Genomic DNA, 21,862 nt, shown 5'->3' with positions numbered 1-21,862 from the left:
CTGATGTCACAGGACGAGTTGAGCCCAAACCATCTCACTGTGATGTTCACACTGGGTCATTAACAACAGACCACATTCAAAGAGTATAACTTTATTCAAATCAAATTAAAATATTCTATTTAGATGTCAGAAATTATATATGTTAATTATTTATCATAGATACATACAACTCTGAGGTGAGTGAGGAGGATCACTGTAGCAGTACTGATACAGTAGTACTGTAGTACTGCTGTAGTAGAACTGTAGTACTTGTACTGCAGTACTGCTGTAGAGCTGGATGAGTGAAGAGTCAGTGACTGACAGGTTGAACTATCACATGCTCAATGCTAACGAGTCTACGGCCGCAGGGCGGTGAGTGAGGGGCGGGATCTCTCAATGTGGGTGGGGCTTTTGCGTGTAGTATATATAAATATGAGTACACAGTTTGACAGTGAAGCAGGCCAGAATCGTGGGGTCATGAGGTCCTGTTATGGTTGTGTCATGTGTCACTACTCTATGTCACCTCGCCGAAGTCTAGAGTCTATGACCAACAGCCAACTATTAGCAACACGCTAACAGCTATGACTAGCTGCTGCAGAGGATTGTGGGTTAGCATGTGGTGAACTTACTTCCTCCAAGAGAGCAAGCAGCGAGGAGGCGGAGCCAACTGATACCTCGATGTCACAGAGAGAAACAAACAACTTTTACACCTGAGACACCTGAATGACATCATCATCATGCGACCCAGTGCTCAGTTTGTTTTGGGTTCATCACTGTGATTGGTCAAACTCTGAACACATCACACATTTAATAAAGGCTTCAACAAAACGAGGTCTGAGGTGAGACCAGTCTCTGGTCCAGGTCCTGGTCTGGAGTCACAAACTGGTGTCTCCTCAGACTTTGTTTCATTTGAGGATCTTTAAAAAGTAAACAGGTCAGCATCAAACAACATGCACCATAACTCCACCCCTCCACCAAGTTCAGTACCCACGTCAGATATGGAGTTACGTCACTGATACATGTGCAACATTTCATGAGCCCTGTAGAGCTCAACATGGGGGCAAAGTGTACTTTTTGTGCATCATCAATAATGTGTTCGTAAAATGAAAATTGACACCAAATCCAAAATGGCTGACTTCCCTAACCCTATCAAGTGAAAAGACAAACATGTATTATGTCCATGATGAAAACTGACGTGATGATTCTCACGAGTTTTTGAGCATCCCCCCAGAAATACATTCATCACTATAACCATGATAATAATAAACACTCAGGTGACTCACTCTGAAGGTGAGGTCTGGAGCCAGTGGTGAGGTGTTGAAATATTCAAAGATGGAGTCCTGGAAGTCAGGGAGCTTCAGACCTGCAGATAGAAAGATCAAATACAGAACCACCGTTTTCTAGATTTTCTTATTGTCTTCAAAGATCATGAAAAGTCAAAACCTAAAACCTGTGAAATCTGTTTTAAGATCATTGCTCTTCCTTTTTATAAATAATCTATGAATTGTTTTGAAGCTGTTGTCTCATATTTGAATATGTGGTAACTTTTGTTGAATAAAAATGAATCCTGCTGAGTCAGTCTGGTTTTTATTGTTGCTGTCTGTGGCTCTGAGCTCAGGTTTCTGCTGGAGAAGTCACACCTCACAGATACATACTGTACTGGAGGAGGAGACAGGGCATTTGTTGGGGACTATTTTCAGCGACAGATGAATCCACATTTGGTGCTGCAGTGAGTATCAGAGGGTGGGAGGTGTTACCAGGTAGTCTCACCTTTGTCAGAGCGGGAGCGACTCTCCTCCATCTCCTTCTTCAGATTCTCCATCTGCTCCCCCATCTCCCTACTCCTCTCCTCTGAGTCCTTCAGCTTACTGCAGACAGGTGAGACAGGTGAGACAGGGGAGACGGGAGACAAGTAAAGGGAAACAGTCTGTCTGTGTGTGACCTCTGACCTCTCCAGGTTGATGTTGGCAGCCTTGACTTTGCGCAGCTCCTCCTGAACCAGCTGCTTGGCTCTGATCTCAGCGTCCAGAGCCGACTGCAGCTCCAGACGAGCCGACATGTCCAACTTCTGACTGCGGCGCACCTTCCACAGGGGGTCCTGGAGGGGGGGGGGGGCACACCATCAAGCCCTGGTAAACTACTACTCTGTGTCACAGCCCAGCCCGCCTCAGACTGCAGGTCACCATAACAACAACACTGATTATTAACTGTCCACTTATAGACAGTAACAGATGGAGCAGCCAGCCAATCAGAGCAGCCCAAACACAGAGTCATGTGACCATGGAATCTGATCCTGTGTGATCTGATGAACGATGTTGCTGCCGGGTGGCGTGGTATCATGTTATGTTTCTCCCGATCCTGGAAAGCCTCCCTCAAGGTGAACCCAGAGACCTCCAGGACTGCCAGGTCCTGTAAACCCTGTCTCTACCCACGACCTGCTTCAAGTTCCCTTCACATCCCCTTTACGACAACACAAGACCACTTCACTCCTTCATCGCCCCTGAAACATTTGGGCCCTTGAACACAATAATAGACCATTTGAATACTGCTAAGAACCAACTCAAAAACCCGCTTCAAGGAATACTGGGACACCTACACGGTCCCTGGATCACTCCACAGAAATTTGGAACTACCTGAAATTCCTTTCAAGACCCCTGGAAAACCTTCACTGCCCCGGTCCACTTCATGCCCTTTGCATTCAATACAAACCTCAAAAAGAACAGGTTCAACGACTCTGGAAGTCCTCCAGGACCTTATATGGATTTTGAGTCACCTTGGTTTGCTCCCGTTTCTACCAGCTGAGGAATAACCTACAAATAATAAACTACATCCCTGGACCTCTTACGTGTGGCAAGCTTCCAGGGGACAAGTGCCCCCACTTCCCCGAGCAGCACTACCCTCACACAGGTAAATATGTTGGAGTAACATCAGCCGGCTCTACACGGACCACCAGGTAGATACCACTCAGCCTTCAGGTGAGGCGTTTAGGGGACATTAGTTAATTGTATTGTGATGCTGCCACTGAACAGTAGTTTGTTCGTCACATGCCAAGCTACAATACATCGTAAGGACAGCAGTGACATGACGGTCGGACTGTGCAGAACTATGAAAACCGACACATCAGCCCAGGCCTGAGATCAAGCCGATCAATAAGCAGAATCGATAATGGCACTGGTATCGATACAATCTTATCGATTCCCATCACGATTCTTCAAGGGACCTCCATTGAACCTGGATCCCACCCTCCCCCTGCATCCATGGACCACTTGCGCTGAGGATGAGTGACAGACATGCGGGCCAGTAGCCATGCAAGTTTCTTAAACTAAGTTAGAGTGAATCCTGGTTGGCTGGAAGTGGTGACTGACGCACTCACCCTCCTGTCTCCACCAATAGGAGGCCAGGGCTTCCTGGGAGGCATGGCCACTCCCGACTCAGGCTAAGGTAACAAGTTAAAAGAACAATCAGCACACAGGTAACACACACACACACACACACACACACACACACACACACACACACACACACACACACACAGGTAAACACACCCTAGACTTCCACCATCTCTTTCACAATAAAAGCCTAACCCATCATTATGGACAGTAATCAAATGATCAGGTTCAAACCAGGAAACAGAAAATGAGTCATGTGACTCTCTTCTTTCCCAACGTCACCTCTGGTAGTGACACTGGGTCCTGAACTGGTTCCATACTGGTTCTGTATGTGTGTTTGTGTGTGTTACCAGAGGTCTGGTTCCCAGGCTGGAGCTGCGCAGCGTCTCCAGCTCCTCCGTCATCTTGGTGGCCAGAGCCTGAAGGTAACCTCGAGCGTCCTTCTCATCGCTCACCCTGAACACAACAATCACAGATGATGCGCACAAAGCTCTCCCCGGTGGTTGACCATAGACGTGCTGTTTGGGGTGGTCCGACTCACCACTGGATGATCTCTGCGATCTGGGCCTCCCAGTGAGCCACGCTCTCCTTCTTAGACGACAGGTCCTGGAGGTCGTCCTCCAGCTGACGGTTCTGGGCCGTCAGCTTGTCGACGAATGAGCACAGCTGACAGAGAGAGAGAACCGTTCCTACGTTAACCTGCAGCAGTGTCATGTACAGAGGTTGTGTAGTGTTACTACGGTAAGAGTAGCATTACTATAGTAACAGGTGCAGTGCTGCTTTGTCACCTTGTCGGTCTCTGCCGTCAGTTTACGGTTTTCCTCTGTCAGCAGGTTTTTCTCTCGTTCGTTTTTCTCCTTCAGAGCTGCGACAACTTCATCCATCTCGGTCTGTCTGCAGGGGGACACACAGAAACCTGGTTCAGGACTCACCTGTCCCTCTAGTTTATCTGGTTCAGGACTTACCTGTCCCTCTTGGCCTTGTCTAGCTTGTCTCGGAGCTGCAGCAGCTCCTTGTTGGCGGCGAGCTGCGCTCCTTCGGACTCGTGCAGGTCTTTGCGGAGGTTCTTGATCTCGGAGGAGTGGGCCGAGTCTCTCCTCAACAGCTCCTCCTCATAGAAAAGGACCTTCTTATCAAGCTCCGCCTTCAGACGGGACAGCTCCTGTTGAGACTCCGCCCCTCGCGCAGCTGCTCCCCTACCCTGCTGAGACTGGGACTAGAACCAGAACCATAATGACCCCCTTGCATCTGTTGGGTGTGAGTTTCTTAGTCTATCTGTGTGAAGACTAGAAAGGGCAGTTTTTCTGTGTAACCTCTGACCTTTAGGCTCTCCAGCTCCGTCTCCAGTTGTTTGGAGTAAACCTCACTGTGCTCCCTCAGCTTCCTCTCCTTCGATGCCTCCGCCTTCGCATCATCCAGCTGAGCCTCAAGCTGAGACACACATAGACACAAGTCTTTTATTCTGAAGGTCTCCCCACCTTCCTGCTCCTGTAAGACTCCAAAGACACAGGCAGTGACTGACAACATCATGTTAGGAAGAATCCAGCTGGTGATACGACCTCAGTGAATGTGGTGCCCCCAGTGGTGATATAGTAGAACTACACCTCTCAGTCTCCCTCTGGGGGAGCGGGACAGATTCAGCATGAGGACCTGAACTCCTACTGTGTGCCGCCACTTATCTGACGGTGTTTGTCGCCCTCCAGTGGTGAACAGGGAGAACTGCAGCACATAAATACTGGTTCCCACAAGTCCCACATGGCTCCTCTGCATCATGTGTTCCTCCTAGAACTGAACCAGCTCCCTCTGCTGGAGTTTTACACAGGTGACTCATGTCCTTTCTAGATTTCAACTTCCTGTCATGGTTTTCATCAGTTAATGGATGTTAGCAGAAACTAATGTCCCTTATTTAACTAATTGGTTGGTTGGATACTCCTACTAGTACTCCTACTAGGACTCCCTCACCTCCTTGCGGTTCTTCTCTGTCTTGCGGATCTCCTGTCTCATGGCGTCCATCTTCTGCAGCAGCGCGTCCGTCTCCTCCTCCTTGTCTCGGAGCTGACGGGACAGACGCTGTTTGAAGGAGCGCAGCTCGGCCATCCTCTCCGACAGCTCGGAGAACTCCTGCAGGGCCAGCTTCCTCTGGGAGTGCGCCTCCTTCAGCTCCTTGGTCTGACTCCTCAGGCGCTCCAGAGAGTCGGACAGCTGCTGCTCAGAGAGGAGAGGAGGAGACGTCAGACTGGACCTGTCTCAGCGTCTTCACCTGTCTGTCCAGGTGTGTCTGTGTGCATCAGTGCTTACCTTGTGGACGTCGTCTTTCTCCTGTCTCAGGGTCTTCACCTGCTTCTCCAGGGTCTTCAGTTTGGAGGCGGAGCTCTCGTAGTCTTGTCTGAGTGTGACCGCCTCCTCCAGCTGGTGCTCCAGCCTATCAGAGTCTATCACACCAAAGGGGCGGGGCTTAGAAACCTGAATACTGCAACTGATACAAGTATTAGAAGCAACAGTACTACATATGTATTGTTACTGGTGTTACCACGACAACTCAGAATGTGAACACATGTATACAACTGGTACTGCAGTATCAGCTGACAGGTCGACCTCAGGTGACCTCTGACCTGCCAGCTTCTTCTTTAGTCGTTCGATCTCCTCGTTCAGCTTCTTGATCTCTTTGTCCCGAGTCAGAGTTCCTCCTCGAGCTGGAGCCTGCAGGGCCTGAGTGGACTCTACAGGAGCACACAGAGGTCAGGGGTCAGGGGTCAGGAGGAGGACCTTAGTAAACTCTGGTTCATACAGACATGTCTGTCTCACCCTGTAGTCTGCGGTTCAGCTCCTGTTTCTCCTGCTCCAGTCGACGGATCCTCCTTTCGAAGGCCTCCACCTCCTGCCCCCCTCCTTCTCCTCCCCCCCCCCCCCCCTCCTCCTCCTGGCGGCTAAGGAGCCCTGCTCGGCAGACGGAGCTGCAGTCGGAGAAGCAGCTGTCGGTGGTGTAGGTGAAGCCAACGAAGGGGAGGTGCTGACCAGTGAAACCAGTGTGAGAGACTGGAGGACCAATGTCCTGCAGGGAAACAAGGTCCTGGGTCATTAAGGTCTCTGGAGCTGGACTAAGACTAGACGGGTCAGGGTCTTCCACCAGGACACAGGACCAGAAACAGTCCTCGAACTGGGGTGTACTGAGAACACTGGTATGATGTGAGTGGTGTACAGAAGGGTTTGTGTTTTTGTCTCCTCACCGGGTTCTTAAGGACGTCGTCGTCCACGTCAAAGTTGGAGGTGTCGGTGGGCGAGGACACGTCGGGGATGTATGGGGCCTCGGCGGACCGGATGTTGTCCCAGTCGATCCCGGTGAAGAACGGGTGGCTCTTGAAGTCGGAGATCCCGTTTAAACCAAGCCGACGTTCTCTGGAGCAAAGCAGGCGCTGGATCAGGTCTTTGGCATCCTCTGAGACGTCAGTCACATGGGAGGGGAACTGGAAACGCTCCTGGAGACAAACAGGAGAAGTGAGGGAAAGTGGAGTAAAGAGGACGGAGGAAGGACGAGGGAGAGATGAGTTTAATGAGAGCAGGACGCCGGCGTCCGTCCACCGAGGGACAAGCTCAGATTTAGAAAAGAGGAAGTAGGACGAGAGTCTGGAGACAAACAGTAACCTGGAAACAGCAGCAGAGGAAGAGGACGACACAGACAGACTCAGTCCACGTACCTGGTCTATTGTGGGTCCATGCTCTGCCACAGCTGGAGGGCTCACCTACAGGATCATGAGGTTTTCAGATGAAACCGGATTAAGCCCACTCAGGGACAGAACGTGGTCTCACCTCGTGGTTCATGATCTTGCCGTAGGTCTCCACCAGAGACTCAGCATAGAACGGCGTCTCTCCGTACAGCATCTCGTACATGCAGACCCCCAGAGACCACCAGTCACACTCCGGTCCGTAGCGGCCCATCCCGTCCTCCATCGCCTGTAGGATCTCTGGGGAGATGTAGTCCGGAGTACCCACAGCCACCGAGGACTGCACCTGCACCGAGACCAGCACCACAGGACGAGTCCGTCAGTGTCCCTGGCGCACTGGACCAACTGAACTGGACTCAAACTGATCCCAGTTAAAAACACACTGAACCCAACAGATGAGACCCCTATCCCCAGACCCTGGACATGGACTCAGTTCACACTGTGAACCTGCTTCACTTTACTGACACAGTGGACAGAGAGAGACTTTGTTACCGTGCCGTCCTCCATCATGCGGAGACAGGATCCGAAGTCTGCCAGGCGGATGTGACCATTGACGTCCAGCAGGACGTTGTCTGGTTTGATGTCTCTGTAAAAGACACAACGTCTGCGATCAGGTCTTAAACTGGTCCAGGTTTGTTAGGTCACAGACAGACAGCTCCCTGGTGATCCCACTGAGCCCCTTTGATTCCCATCATGCTTTGCTCTGACATGTTGCTCATGTTAGACATGTAATCAATTCAGAAACCTCTGTCTCCATGGAGACGGCTGGACCAGGTCTGAGGACCACCTCTCCACTAGCAGGGGGAGGGGCTGACACACAGGAATGGAACGCAGCCGAGTTCCTGATTCTGTACAGGAAGGAAGTAGGCGGGGCAGGATATAACTACATTTCCCAGAGGACACTGCTGCCAGGAAGAGACAGTTTCCCCTGACTCTCACACACACACACACACACACACACACACACACACACACACACACACACACACACACACACACACACACACACACACAGTACAGAGTAGGCCAAGTCCAGGATTCGGCAGCCGGACCAGCAGAGGTCTCAGCTCAACACACCTGTACCTGACACTTCACCTGACAGTGAACCTGACCTTTGACCTGTGACCTGTTAAAAATCTAATGCAGTTTCCTGTGGGGCTCTGTTCATGTTGACTGAGGTCTGGTCTCCAACAGAGGCAGAGCTGCTGCTGCTGCTGCAGAGATCAGACTGTTCTCCTGGGATGACACTGGACATCTCAGAGATCACCAGTACGACCAGTACGACCAGTGTAACCAGTAGAACCAGTATGACCAGTATGACCAGTATGACCATTACCTGTGGATGTAGTGCTGCTGGTGGATGGAGTGGATGGCCAGCACCATCTCAGCGACGTAGAACTTGGACATGTCCTCTGGAAGACGATCCTCGAACTTACTGAGCAGAGTCAGCAGGTCCCCGCCCACGTAGTAATCCATCACCAGGTACTGCAGTACAATCCATCAAAATACATAATCAGTAAGCAGTACTAGCGGCAATAACAGCAGTACTAGTAGTACTAAGGACAGTTAAAGTGCAGTACTAGTAGTACTAACCAGGTAGTTGTCATCTTGGAAGGCGTAGTGCAGAGTTGTGATCCACTGACTGTCTCCTTTCACCAGGACGTCACGTTCCTCACGGAAACACGCCGTCTGCACAGAGGACATGTTTAATACATGTTAAATACAACACGCTAACAGCAGTCACATTCTACATGTTAAATACAACACGCTAACAGCAGTCACATTCTACATGTTAAATACAACACGCTAACAGCGGTCACATTCTGTGTGTTAAATCACCTCGGCTCTCTTTAACATCTCCCACTTGTTGAGGATCTTCATGGCATAAACTCTCTCTGTGTGCTTCATCTTCACCACGGCAACCTGAGAGAGAGGGGTGAGAGACAGAGAGAGGGAGAGGGGTAGAGAGACATTAACCCTGGACAAAGAGATGGACAGACAGGGTGTCTTTGTCTTCATTTACTTCCCTCTGCCCTGAACCAGCTCAACTGAGGTTCAAACTAGGGGTGGGGGCCATGCTGCCAAAAGATCACATGACGATCCACAATCTGAACCACGATCTGATTTTATTCTGAAAGTCCTGACTGGAAGTCGTGAATTGTGTCTTTCTGCTACTCTTTACCCATAATGCTGTCCTCTGTTTACAAACCGTGTCACAAATCTTACTTTGTTTTGTTGTTGTTGATGTGTTTTGTTACATGACTCTAAGAGGTATGTGAGTTTCCAGGCATCTGATTGGCCGACAGAAACCAACTCCTCAGCTGCTCTGTCACACTCTGGCGCTCCTCTGTTATACAGGTGAAACTCAAAAAATTAGAATATCGTGCAAAGGTTCGTTTATTCCAGCAATTAGATTTACAAGGTGAAACTAATGTATGACATAGGTTCATAACATGCAACTCAAGATATTTCAAGCCTTCATTTGATATAATTTTGATTATTATGGCTTACAACTTATGAAACCCCTCAAATTGAAAATCAAAAAATTAGAAAATCACATACAATATAATAGACAGAGGATTTTAAACAGAGAAATATTGGCCCCTCTGAAAAGGTTTAATCTTGCATATGTACTTAGTACTTGGTTTGGGCCCCTTTTTGCTTGAATTACTGCCTCCTATGCGGCGTGGCATGGATGCTATCAGCCTGTGGCACTGCTAGGTGTTATGGAAGACCAGGATGCTTTGATAGCGGTCTTCAGCTCTGCTGCATTGTTGTCGGGTCTCATGTCTCTCATCTTTCTCTTGGCAATGCCCATAAATTCTCTATGGGGTTCAGGTCTGGCGAGTTTGCTGGCCAATCCAGCACCGTTATCTGATGGTTTATTTAACCAGGTTTTGGTACTCTTTTGGCAGTGTGGGCAGGTGCCATATCCTTGTTGGAAGATGAAAGTCAGCATCTCCATAAAGCTTGTCTGCTGAAGGAACCATGAAGTGTTCTAAAATCTCCTGATAGACAGCTGCGTTGACTCTGGACTCAATAAAGCACAGTGGACCAACACCAGCAGATGACATGGCTCCCCAAACCAACACAGACTAAGGAAACTTCACACTGGAACTTCATGCATCTTGGATTGTGTGCATCTCCATTCTTCCTCCAGACTCTGGAACCTTGGTTTCCAAATGAGATGCAAATTTGCTCTCATCGGAAAAGAGGACTTTGGACCACACTGAGCAAAGACCAGTTCTTTTGTCTTTAGCCCAGGTAAGAGCGCTTCTGACGTTGTTTGTTGGTTAGGAGCGGCTTGATCAGAGGAATACGACATTTGAAGCCCATTTGCAGGATCCGTCTGTGTGTGGTGGCTCTTGATTGTACTAACTCCGCAGCCTCGGTCCACTCCTTGGTGAAGTTCCCCCACACTTTTAAATGGCCTTTTCCTGACAATCCTCTCCAGACTCCGGTCATCCCTGCGGCTTGTGCACTTTTTCTTCCACACTTTTCCTTCCAGCTAACTTTCTATTAATGTGCTTTGATACAGCACTTTGAGAACATCCAACTTCTTTTGCAATTACCTTTTGAGGCTTTCCCTCCTTGTGGAGGGTGTCAATGATGGTTTTCTGCCACAACTGTCAGGTCAGCAGTCTTCCCCATGATTGTGAATTCTACTGAACCAGACTGTGAGACCATTTAAAGACTCAGGAACCCTTCACAGGTGTTTTGGATTAATTAGCTGATGAGCGTGTGACACTTTGAGCCTATAGTATTGAACCTTTTCCAAATATTCTAATTTTTCTGAGATTTGGAATTTGGGGTTTTCAAAAACTGTAAGCCATGATCATCAAGATTATACAAATAAAGCCTTGGCATATTTCACTTTGCATGTACTGAGTTTTATATCACATGTTAGTTTCACATTTGAAGTTGAATTGCTGACTTGAATGAACTTTTGCACGATATTCTAATTTTTGAGTTTCACCTGTATACCTGTGTGATGCCACCCAGGTGATGGTTAGGACTGGGTACCGTATCAAAGCTCAGTACCACCTGGACCTGGACCTGAACTCACTGACAGGCTGATCTGAACTAAAGCAGAACAGTCTGGTCCTGTGTGTGTTTGTGAGGACCAGGCTGAGTCCCACACTGAGGACGGTCCTCACAAGTATAGTAACACAAACCCCAAGTGTGTGTGTGTTTATATCCTGAGGCAGCAAGCAGGTGTGGCTCTGACACACCTTTCCTCTGGTATGTGGACAATGTACACACACACAAACACACACACACACACACACACACACACACACACAAACACACACACACACACACACACACACACAGTTAGTGAAAAGAAAAGCATCAGTGACAAACAGTGAGGACATTCAGTCCTCATCTCTTCAAAGGCCTGTTTGACATGGTGTCAGTCAGTCAGTCAGTTAGTCAGTCAGTCAGTTAGTTAATCAGTCAGACAGTCAGTCAGTCAGTCAATCAGTCAGTCAGTTAGTTAATCAGTCAGTCAGTTAGTTAATCAGTCAGACAGTCAGTCAGTCAGTCAGTTAGTTAATCAGTCAGTCAGACAGTCAGTTAGTTAATCAGTCAGTCAGTCAGTCAGTTAATCAGTCAGTCAGTCAGACAGTCAGTTAGTTAATCAGTCAGTCAGTTAGTTAATCAGTCAGTCAGTCAGTCAGTTAATCAGTCAGTCAGTCAGTTAATCAGTCAGTCAGAGACCCAGTCCCTCCACAGGAAACCGTTAAGATAACAGTGAGTTCTAGAAGGAGGGGGTGTTGACCCACACCCCCACTCTGTGTCTCTGCACTGCTCTGCTGCAGTTCAGCTCTGCTAAACTAAGCTAAGCTAAGCTAACAGTGAAGTCAGTTGTGGAGCAGCAGACAGTGAACACACACTGCTCCACTGTGACCTCATTAGGAAAACAATCTCTTTGTCTCCTTATAGAGACACAAACACACACACACCACTCTGAGTTTCTGTTCTTGTGAGGACCGTCGTCGTAACAACCCTAGACTGAAGAGTCAGGACCAAGACTCAGTAACACCCAGACCTCAGGCCTCAGACCTCAGTCCTCAGACCTCAGTCCTCAGACCTCAGTCCTCAGACCTCAATCATCTGACCTCAGACCTCAGTCATCTGACCTCAGACCTCAGTCATCTGACCTCAGTCATCTGACCTCAGTCCTCAGTCATGTGACCTCAATCCTCAGACCTCAATCATCTGACCTCAGTCCTCACTCCTCTGACCTCAGACCTCAATCATCTGACCTCAGTCATCTGACCTCAGACCTCAGTCATCTGACCTCAGTCCTCAGTCATCTGACCTCAGACCATAGACCTCACTCCTCAGACTGGGCTTCTCCTGCTTCACCAAGCTCTGGTTAAAACACACTTTTTAAAGACATCTCCCCACTGCAGCAATCACACAGTTTGATTGTTAAAGATCCAGTTTTACCAAAGGTTCAGAGAACAGATCAAGGTTCAGAGACTGGATCAAGGTTCACAACTGGATTCAGATTCAGTGTTGAATGTGGTCCCCACCTCCACATGTGGACTTTAACTGCAGCTGTTATCAGACTGAGGGTGGAGACGTGTTAATGATTGACAGGAGCTAGCAGACTGACACGGACTGGACTAAACACCTGGTTCAGGTCCAGAGTGAACCGGACTCAAGTCCAGTTCCCTTCTCTGACAACATGAGTTGACTGATGGAGACAAACAGCTGCTGGACATGATCCAGTCGCTGCCATTCAACCACAGAAGAATAAGAAGAGGAGGTCGTTAACAGACCCAGTCAGAGCTCAGACCATGGAGAACATGAGGAGAACATGTGGAGAACAAGACAGGAAGCTGCTCTCCACAGGAGGAAGACCATGAGACCTGACTGAGAGCTCCTCTGAGAGCAGTCGGCCCTGACGTCTCTGACATGATTTTAATAAACTGAGCACAAATTAAAATCTAAACCATGACTCGTTCACAACCTCCACCATTGCCACTAACTGAGGTGAAATGCATTCTGGGACACTAGGCTGAACTAAAGCTTCCTCAGAAAACAGCCAGAGCAAGACCTCTTCAGCTTGTCTTGATGATGCTGACGGCCCCACGTCTGAATACAACACACACTGATCCTAACAGCTGGTCCACATCAGACTGATATATGACAATCCACCATGTTAAGGCTGCAGAGTAGAAACAGATTCAGTTGGTCTCAGTGGATTACGTGTCGTCCTCTCGTCTGGAGGAAGAGTCTGTTAATCAGAGCTTCCTGTTCACGCTTCACTTCCTGTGTTTTACTGGAAGCTGGGCTGTGTTCAGGAAAACTTCCTGTCTTTACTGAGGAGACTGTTTTTTCAGGAAGTGTTGCAGCTGGTTGACGAGACCTCTAACATCAATAATATCTATGAATAAAATCCATATTTTAAATGAAATTATTTATTTAGACCCAAATGCTCCAGATCAGCACGTACACACAGTAACTACTGTATCTAATGACACCAGGCCGACACACTGGGAGAGGAGGGGTGGGGGGTGGGGGGGCACACTGGTCCTTTAAAGTGGATCTGAAGCAGGGATTTCCACTCGAACCAACAATGACAAACAGCTCTGTTCCATCTTTTCTAACAGGGCGCCGCCATGTTGCTCAAGATCACCTGAGACGTCACAGGGCCGGTGGACTTCAGACTGTTTTTGGTTCCTGTGATGTCACTGTCCTCCAGACGACATTTACTATGATATTTAATGTAGTGAGCTACGTGTGTTTGAGCCTACAGAACCATGTCCACCTGAGACTGAACACAGGTGTAGGTGGTGGGGGTCAGAGGTCAACAGGAAGTCTTACCTCTCCAAAAGCTCCTCGTCCAATCACCTTCAACATTTCAAAGTCATCCCTGTGCAGTCGCATGTCCTTCACTGTGGTGGTGAAGGGTTTAACTGAGGAGAGAGTCACAAATACACCGTTAGAAAAAGAGATATTATTAAGTTATCATGGAGATATGATAGAGCTATAATAACGATATTAGAGCTATAACAGAGATAACAGAGATGACAGAAAATATATATAGAAATATTGTAACAATATAGAAATATTGTAGAGATTTCATTGAAAAATTATAGAGATATTATGGAGTAATTATAGAAATATAAAGATATAATAGAGATATTACAAAGATATTACAGAAATATAAAGATATTACAGAGATATTAAGATATTATAGCGATATAGACTGTGTAGAAATATTATAGATGAAATTATAAATTAGAGACAAAAATTAAGATAGAAATATTATTGGGGGCAGTAGGACCCAGCAGACTGTCAGCTCTTCATTCATCCAATATTTATCTGCTCTGGGCTCATTTTTATCTGGGTCACACACACACACACACACACACACAGGCCCTCTTCAGACCTGTCATTAACATCCATCTCCGGTAATCTAAAAACAGGTGTGAACACCTCTGACGCACTGAGATCCCATCACTCCGTCCACATTCAGAGGTGATCCTGTCTGTCGCTGAGAGCCATCAGTCATCTGAACCTGCACTGTGCTGTGTTCTCACACACTTGTAATTGTTGCTTGAAAATGACTAAAATGATTATTGATTATCAAATCAGTCGATTGATTGTCTGTTGATGGACTAATGAGCTGTACGTTTGACTCCTGTCACAACACGTCAAACCTCAGAAGCTGCCTGATCTGAAACCAGATCAGAGACCACAGTAAAGCCACATCAGAGAAGCAGCTTCCTAGTTACATTCAAGTCCAGCTTCAGTTCCTGCCGAGAGGCTGACCTGATGAACTGAACCTGAAGGAGGAAACCCAGACAGACTCCCGACTTCATCTGAAGCCCTCTGACCTTTTACAGGACACCTTGAAACCCCCCGAACACCTCTGAACCCTCCTCACGTCCCCCACTTACAGCTGGCATTAACATGAGATCTGGATCAATAAAAACCAGGATCAGTCAGTCCAGGACCACACACCTGTACAATGTGAACAGCCAGGGCTGAAACTTGATCAATCCAGTGATTAGCTTCTCGATTAATTGATTAGTTGTTTGGTCAGAAAATTGAAGGTGACGAACGCTACGTCCACACTACCGTTTCATTTTAACAGTCGATTCTAGTTCCGTTTCAGAAACAATCTTTGTCCATCACACTTGAAAACATACACACACCTGAGCAGTCACATTCACTGAGCGTGTGCGAGCCGGTGTAAACAGGAAGTAGATTGTCTCCTCTGCAGTAAATCCTCTGAAGGAGGAGCAGCAGAGACAGTTGTAGCATTAAAACAGAGAATGTAAGTGAACAACAGCTGCTAGCAAAGACAACAAGGTCAGTAACACTGTCCTTCATTATCATGTTGTATTCACCACTGGTAGTCCAGGCTGATGAGAGCCAATCAGGAGAGACTGTGGCTGTGACCTCAGCATTTACAGAGGTCTCCGTTTCTGTCCAGACTACAACACAACCCCAGAGTTTTCTAAATAAAACACAACCCAGGAGTTTTCAGAATAAAACACAACCCCAGAGTTTTCACAATAAAGCTGGACCAGCAGCGTTTCGCCGTGTTCCCGTTTTCTGTGCTGGAAAAATGCTGGAGTCTCATGGACAGGAGATGAAAAAGTAGCAAGAAAATGCGTTTAAATGCGTGTGTACGTAGCCTAACAGTCTAAAACCCAACGAGGTTCAGTTACTATGGAAACTAAAGCACAAGCTGTACAGACGACAGCAGGACTGAGACCCCAAGTTCATAGATTCACAGCCCACACCCGACTACAACAACAAACAAGATCCTGAGGTTAGCTTAGCAGCAGCTAGTGTTGTGAGGGGGTTGGCACTGCAGTTAGCTTCCTGTAGCTGTGACTGGTCAGCCTGTGACTGAAATAGTTTCACTTCAAACCCTCAAACTGGTGTCTGAGAGAACAGAAGTGAGGTTTAGAGATGGTCCTGACAGCCTGGTCCATTCAGGACCTGGTCCCTGTTGGTACAATACCTGGATTCATTAAGTTCTGATCTAGTCCTTCATTCCTGCTCTGTTCAGTCTCTGTCTCCTCTCTGACGCCATCGACAAAGACGTAAACAAACCTGCGATGACTCACCAACGCTGCCATTACCAACAAACATGGCTGACGACTGAAACGTCCCAAAGTCAACAGAACAACTGTGACGAGTAAAATTTACAGGAGGAACGACAAGGCCTTTGTTTAAATAGTGATCTACTGTCCAACATGTTAAAGAACAACGCTCTGCCTCAGTCCACCGCCGGTGTTACAGCAGACTCTGTGACCGTCAGACTCACCTGTCACCAGGTCAGACACAGCAGCCGCTGGTTTGAAGTTTCTACAGATTCTGACTGAAAACACTGTGATGGTTTGAAACCAGTAAGGTTGTTGGTGTAAACTGGTCTGACTCACCTGCTGTAAGGTAAACACGTCACCTGTTCTAAGAGCTGAACCTGGATCAGGTGAACGTGTTTCTGAGTCCGATCTGATTCACTACTGTCAGACCAGATCTTCTTTGATCATGTAGTCCGGTCCCAGTCTCTGGACTCTTGAACTGGACAACAGGCTGACTGCGTGACTGAACATTTGATTCGATGTTATTGATCGCTGCAGATATTCTTATCATTCTGATCAAACTATGCATTAATAGAACGTGCAGGTGGATGACTCACACGATCAATAATCAGTTTACAGTCAGCAGGTATCAGTGATGAGAGTCACACATCACAGAATGAACTGCTGCAGTAACCAGGCCAGACCAAACCAGGCCAGGCCAGACCAGGAACAGACTGATCCAGGACAAACTGGGCCAAACTGGGCCAAAGTGGGCCAGTGTGTGCTGCTGCAGCCTGTCACATTCCACAGAGGCCGAGGTGAGAGTCTGTTCTGATCAATCTATTGATCTGTGAATCAGACATGATTATAGTGAAGACGATGCGACTTCTGTTGGTGTGTTCTCTAACATGTGACATGTGACATGACGGTAGCTCCTGCGTGCTTCATGTATGTTCTGTTCTGACACGTTCCAGCTTCTTCCTCACAGCCCCACAATCATTAAACACACTTTATCCGAGGAATCCCAGGAGACTGGAATAAACTGAACTTCTTCAAGAAGCACTGAAACCCTGGAGCATCCACCAACTAGCCTGGAAATGAGTAAACAACAGAACTAAGACCCTTTTACCTGAGACCTGTTCAAAGACCCTGGAAGGTCCACAATGATCTCCAAAAGTCTTCCTGACACATCATGAAACTTCTCTCAAGGAGCCTTGAATTTCCCTGGAGCCCTGAAGAACTCCACCAGGGACCCCAACCATCAGTGGGGCCCTATGGAAACTGTGTCAACGGTCTTTGGATCTCCCTGAACCTTCCAAGAACCTCTCCACCACCCCTGGAACTCCTCAAGGTTTATCAGACCATCTTTCAAGGTCTTTCAATGACCCCTGATGTTTCTGGAACATCTATCAAGAAACTCTGGAACATCCAGGAACCTCTACAGAACCCGTGCACCCTGCCTGGAGCCCCTCGTGGCCCCTTAAATCCACCTGATTCTCCCTGGAGTCCCCCTTACTGTCCCTGGCGACACCTGGCGGCCCCAGCAGTGACCCCTGAAGGGTCCGGGGAACTTCTGAAGTGTGTTTGTAGATTAATATTGGGTCCAGGACCGGGTCTGGGATCTTACCCCACTCCAGGAAGTCGGTGATGTGCTTCTCCCTCTTCAGCGGGGAGTGGGAGCACTCTGTGTAGAGGCACAGCAGCAGGTCGAGCAGCGTTTCCACACTCAGACATCCCGCCGCCTTCTGCTCCAGCAGCAGCTCTTCCAGCCGCTTCAGACGGACCTGAGCCGACATCCTGACCCGGGACAATCACCCGCCGCTCCCGCTGATACTCGGACAACAACCCCCGCCGCACAGTCCGAGTGTAAGCCGCCGCCGAGGCTCCGCTTCCTGCCGAGTCGTGCCGAGCTCAGCTTGCTAGCTTCAGCTAGCTCGTTAGCTCCGGGAAAACATTCCCGACATTTTGAGCAGGCTGGTTGTCGGTGTGTCGGTGTGTCTCCGCCGGTTACCGTCGCTACGTCGTGTTGTGAGCTGTTCCGCCTGCAGGCCCGCGTCCGTCCCTCCTCCACATCGGCTTTAATCCCGGTAAATCTGGACTTTCCTCTCGGAGATCGGGATGTCGATCAGACCGTCGACTCTCAGGTTGGCCGCCGCTGCTCCATGTCCGCGGGTCGGTGTATCAGCTCGGTGACATGTCCCGGAGCTCTGGGACGGGTTCGGCGTCAATCAAAATGTCCGTTAACACCGCGGGAGAGCGCGTTGGAGGATTACGGAGGGTTTTTCGGTAGTTTGAGGCGGGCTGCCGGTGTGGCTGCTCGGTGGGAATATGGCTGAATCCAGATCGGATCATCCCAAGCAAGCTGGTGACACTAAAACACTTCCTGTCCGGGAGAGTTTCACAATAAAATACATAACAAAGTCATCCAGTGTGTCCTAAACATAGACTGTATACAGAAAGGTCCTGAATCACTGTCATTGTCCTTTAGAATAACTCTGGTTTAATCATTTCAAATCATTTAAACACCAGATTTAATTTGACTTTTATTTATTTACAGGGTACATTTAATTTAAAATACCAAATTCATGATTATTTTCTCAAATAATAAAGAAATTGGTCAATGAAAGAGTGAAAATGTCCAGTTCATTATAAATATTCACATTTTCACATTTCATTTTGAATTTAACATTTCATTTTTGTCTACAGCTGAAACCAGTTTAAATAATCAATTTGTTTATCAACAGAAATTTTATCTATTTAATCTAGTCTATTTCCAACATTAATTCATTTGATTTATATTTATTTATAGCAATTTAAAAGCAAAAGTTCCAAATATAATTCACTCACTTCATTTATGACACTCCCTGAACTAAAACACAAAACTATAACATTGATAAATATCAAATAAATAAGCTTTATTTGTATAAAAAATATTGATAAACTTTATTTATATTGCAAACAATAACACATTTATTTGTATATTAAATTATGATCAACATAATTTGTATAACTAACCTAACGGACCATCTAATGAGCTAAACATCAGCTCAGCACAGGAAGATGTGATGGAGGAGCAGCAGTCTGGATCTCAGACATACAGCACTATATTGTGAACATGTTGGTTTGTTATGAGGCAGAGTGCAGCCTCAGATCCCCGGGCGGGGCCCTTCACCCTGCTCCTCAGTCCTTGTTCCTAACGAATTGGGACCAGAACCTCCAGAACCTCAGAATCTCTAGAACCTCCAGAACCCCCTGGACCTCAGGACAGTGTCTGATTTTAAAACTTTGTCAAAACCCTTTTTAAGGACACTTTTACTCATTTGTCCCTGTAAAGACTAAATTTATTTTTAATCTGTTAAACAGATAAAGATGTTCAAAAATTCTTCTTCTGGGAACAACTGCTGGGACTGATGACGACTAAGAGGTCAGAGGTCACGTTGTAGTGTAGCTGCTGTATGAGCTGTTGTGAGGACACTGTCAGGGACATTGTGTGTCAAAGTACTTGTATTGGTATGACTACAGCCCTAGTCCTGGTCCTGGTCCGGGTCCGGGTCCCTCTCTGCCCCTCACTCCTCTGTCTCAGGACCAGTTCCTCTGATCAGGGTTTCTCTCTCTCTCTGTGAGTCTGTGTCATGACCTGCTCTCTCACTTACTGTTTGACGCCTCTGTCATCTCTCAACTAGACTCTGGGAGGAGAAGCTGACATGACACAGAAACCGGATCAGGGCCCAGAATCTCCAGTCCATTTGATTCTGGACTAATTCCTGTGTTACTGCTGGGAGCTGATGGTTCTTTGATGGAACACATTAACCTCAGCCCCCCCCCCAATCACCTGTCTGAGTTGTAGCTCATTAGATGGTCAATTAGCTCCATCTAGTGGACAGAGCAAGGAACTACACCAACACAGTTTCAGGATCCTGACTGCATGTTTCAGGAGACGACTTTATGAATTAGAAATGATTGTAGCTGAAGTTCTGGTGCAGCACCACACCTCAAATCTCCGGTCCTATTTTTACAAAAACGTCCTAATGTTCTCTGTTGGACCTGATGTCCTCCAGACCCGTTCTATGAGGATCTCTTTAGCCAGATCCAGACTTCACCTCCACAATTAAACCATCGCCATCCAGGCCAGTCCACCTCACAGGATCCACTCAGAAGACATGTTCCTTCATGAGTGTCCTCCTGAACCTCCACTCTCCACTGGAGCTGGTTCTTGTTGCCCCATGTCCCTCCTACCATCACCTACTGTCACCTGACCTCAGCTGCTGTTTGACTGCTCTCACCTGCCGTAGTCCACTCTAACAGCTCCAGACCTCTAACCTGACTTACTCTACTCTGGACAGATCTGCATGATGGGAAATTTGTGGACTCAGTCTAGTGCCGCGTCCTGCTGATGGTCCAGCTGGTGAATGGGGGGGGGGGGGGGGGTTGGAGGTTTCTCAGCTTATTACAAGGCTGATTAGCTGTAAGGAGATTAAAGCGCAGGATTGCACGTTAACAGGCGCCTGAAAACTTCTCTTCTCTGCCACAATATCTGCTTCACAGCTCAAACTGTGGCCGGACACCGCCCGGCCGAGGATGATGGGAGGTCGGAGCGGATACAGGCGAGCAGCTGGAGATAAATGTCCTCAAGTCCACAAGGTAAAATTCTATGTGTTGTTTGTCTTCAGCTTCGTAAACATCTGTTCATCAGTTAGTTCCTGTCACTGAGTTGAAGTCCTCTGAAGCTGCAACTGTCGCCGAGGAGAGAATGGTTGGCCTGTTAATGAGCTGTTGTAAGGACACTGTCAGGGACATTGTGTGTCAAAGTACTTGTATTGGTATGACTACAGCCCTAGTCCTGGTCCTGGTCCGGGTCCGGTCCCTCTTCTGCCCCTCACTCCTCTGTCTCAGGACCAGTTCCTCTGATCAGGGTTTCTCTCTCTCCTGTGAGTCTGTGTCAATGACCCTGCTCTCTCACTTACTGTTTGACGCCTCTGTCATCTCTCAACTAGACTCTGGGAGGAGAAGCTGACATGACAAGGAAACCGGATCAGGGCCCAGAATCTCCAGTCCACTTTGATTCTGGACTAATTCCTGTGTTACTGCTGGGAGCTGATGGTTCTTTGATGAACACACTATACCCTCAGCCCCCCCCCCCAATCACCTGTCTGAGTTGTAGCTATTAGATTGGTCAATTAGCTCCATCTAGTGACAGAGAACTACCAACACAGTTTCAGGACCTGACTGCATGTTTCAGGAGACGACTTTATGATTAGAAATGATTGTAGCTGAAGTTCTGGTGCAGCACACACCTCAAATCTACCGTCCTATTTTTACAAAAAACGTCCTAATGTTCTGCTTTGGACCTGATGTCCTCCAGACCCGTTCTATGAGGATCTCTCCAGATCCAGTTCACCTCCACAATTACAACCATCGCCATCCAGGCCAGTCCACCTCACAGGATCCACTCAGAAGACATGTTCCTTCATGAGTGTCCTCCTGAACCTCCACTCTCCACTGGAGCTGGTTTTTGCCCCATGTCCCTCCTACCATCACCTACTGTCACCTGACCTCAGCTGCTGTTTGACTGCTCTCACCCCGTAGTCGACTCTAACAGCTCCAGACCTCTAACCTGACTTCTCTACTCTGGACAGATCTGCATGATGGGAAATTTTGTGGACTCAGTCTAGTGCCGCGTCCTGCTGATGGTCCAGCTGGTGAATGGGGGGGA

General features: G+C 47.8%; 1 protein-coding gene across 1 annotated transcript in view; it reads right to left on the bottom strand.

Moving 5' to 3' along the window:
- Positions 1–18,485, bottom strand: part of cdc42bpb (CDC42 binding protein kinase beta) — a 36,453-nt gene extending 17,968 nt beyond the window's left edge. The window contains exons 1-21 of the mRNA XM_022758945.1: positions 17,777–18,485; positions 13,931–14,022; positions 8,930–9,013; positions 8,684–8,779; positions 8,427–8,575; positions 7,583–7,676; positions 7,176–7,376; positions 6,596–6,844; positions 6,174–6,420; positions 5,981–6,088; positions 5,667–5,800; positions 5,331–5,573; positions 4,689–4,799; positions 4,334–4,584; positions 4,157–4,262; positions 3,910–4,034; positions 3,719–3,824; positions 1,929–2,077; positions 1,750–1,847; positions 1,263–1,342; positions 609–653 (exon numbers count right to left, since the gene is read on the bottom strand). Coding sequence (XP_022614666.1) covers positions 609–653; positions 1,263–1,342; positions 1,750–1,847; positions 1,929–2,077; positions 3,719–3,824; positions 3,910–4,034; positions 4,157–4,262; positions 4,334–4,584; positions 4,689–4,799; positions 5,331–5,573; positions 5,667–5,800; positions 5,981–6,088; positions 6,174–6,420; positions 6,596–6,844; positions 7,176–7,376; positions 7,583–7,676; positions 8,427–8,575; positions 8,684–8,779; positions 8,930–9,013; positions 13,931–14,022; positions 17,777–17,945 — 2,937 coding nt within the window. The 5' untranslated portion in view covers positions 17,946–18,485. The remainder of the gene's footprint in view (positions 1–608; positions 654–1,262; positions 1,343–1,749; positions 1,848–1,928; positions 2,078–3,718; positions 3,825–3,909; positions 4,035–4,156; positions 4,263–4,333; positions 4,585–4,688; positions 4,800–5,330; positions 5,574–5,666; positions 5,801–5,980; positions 6,089–6,173; positions 6,421–6,595; positions 6,845–7,175; positions 7,377–7,582; positions 7,677–8,426; positions 8,576–8,683; positions 8,780–8,929; positions 9,014–13,930; positions 14,023–17,776) is intronic.
- Positions 18,486–21,862: the final 3,377 nt, after the last annotated feature.

This window comes from Seriola dumerili, unplaced genomic scaffold, assembly GCF_002260705.1.
Source record: "Seriola dumerili isolate Sdu_G_001 unplaced genomic scaffold, Sdu_1.0 BDQW01000312.1, whole genome shotgun sequence".
Lineage (NCBI taxonomy): Eukaryota > Metazoa > Chordata > Actinopteri > Carangiformes > Carangidae > Seriola > Seriola dumerili.
Note: the sequence above shows the minus strand (reverse complement) of the source record. Positions and strands in the feature narration are given on the sequence as shown.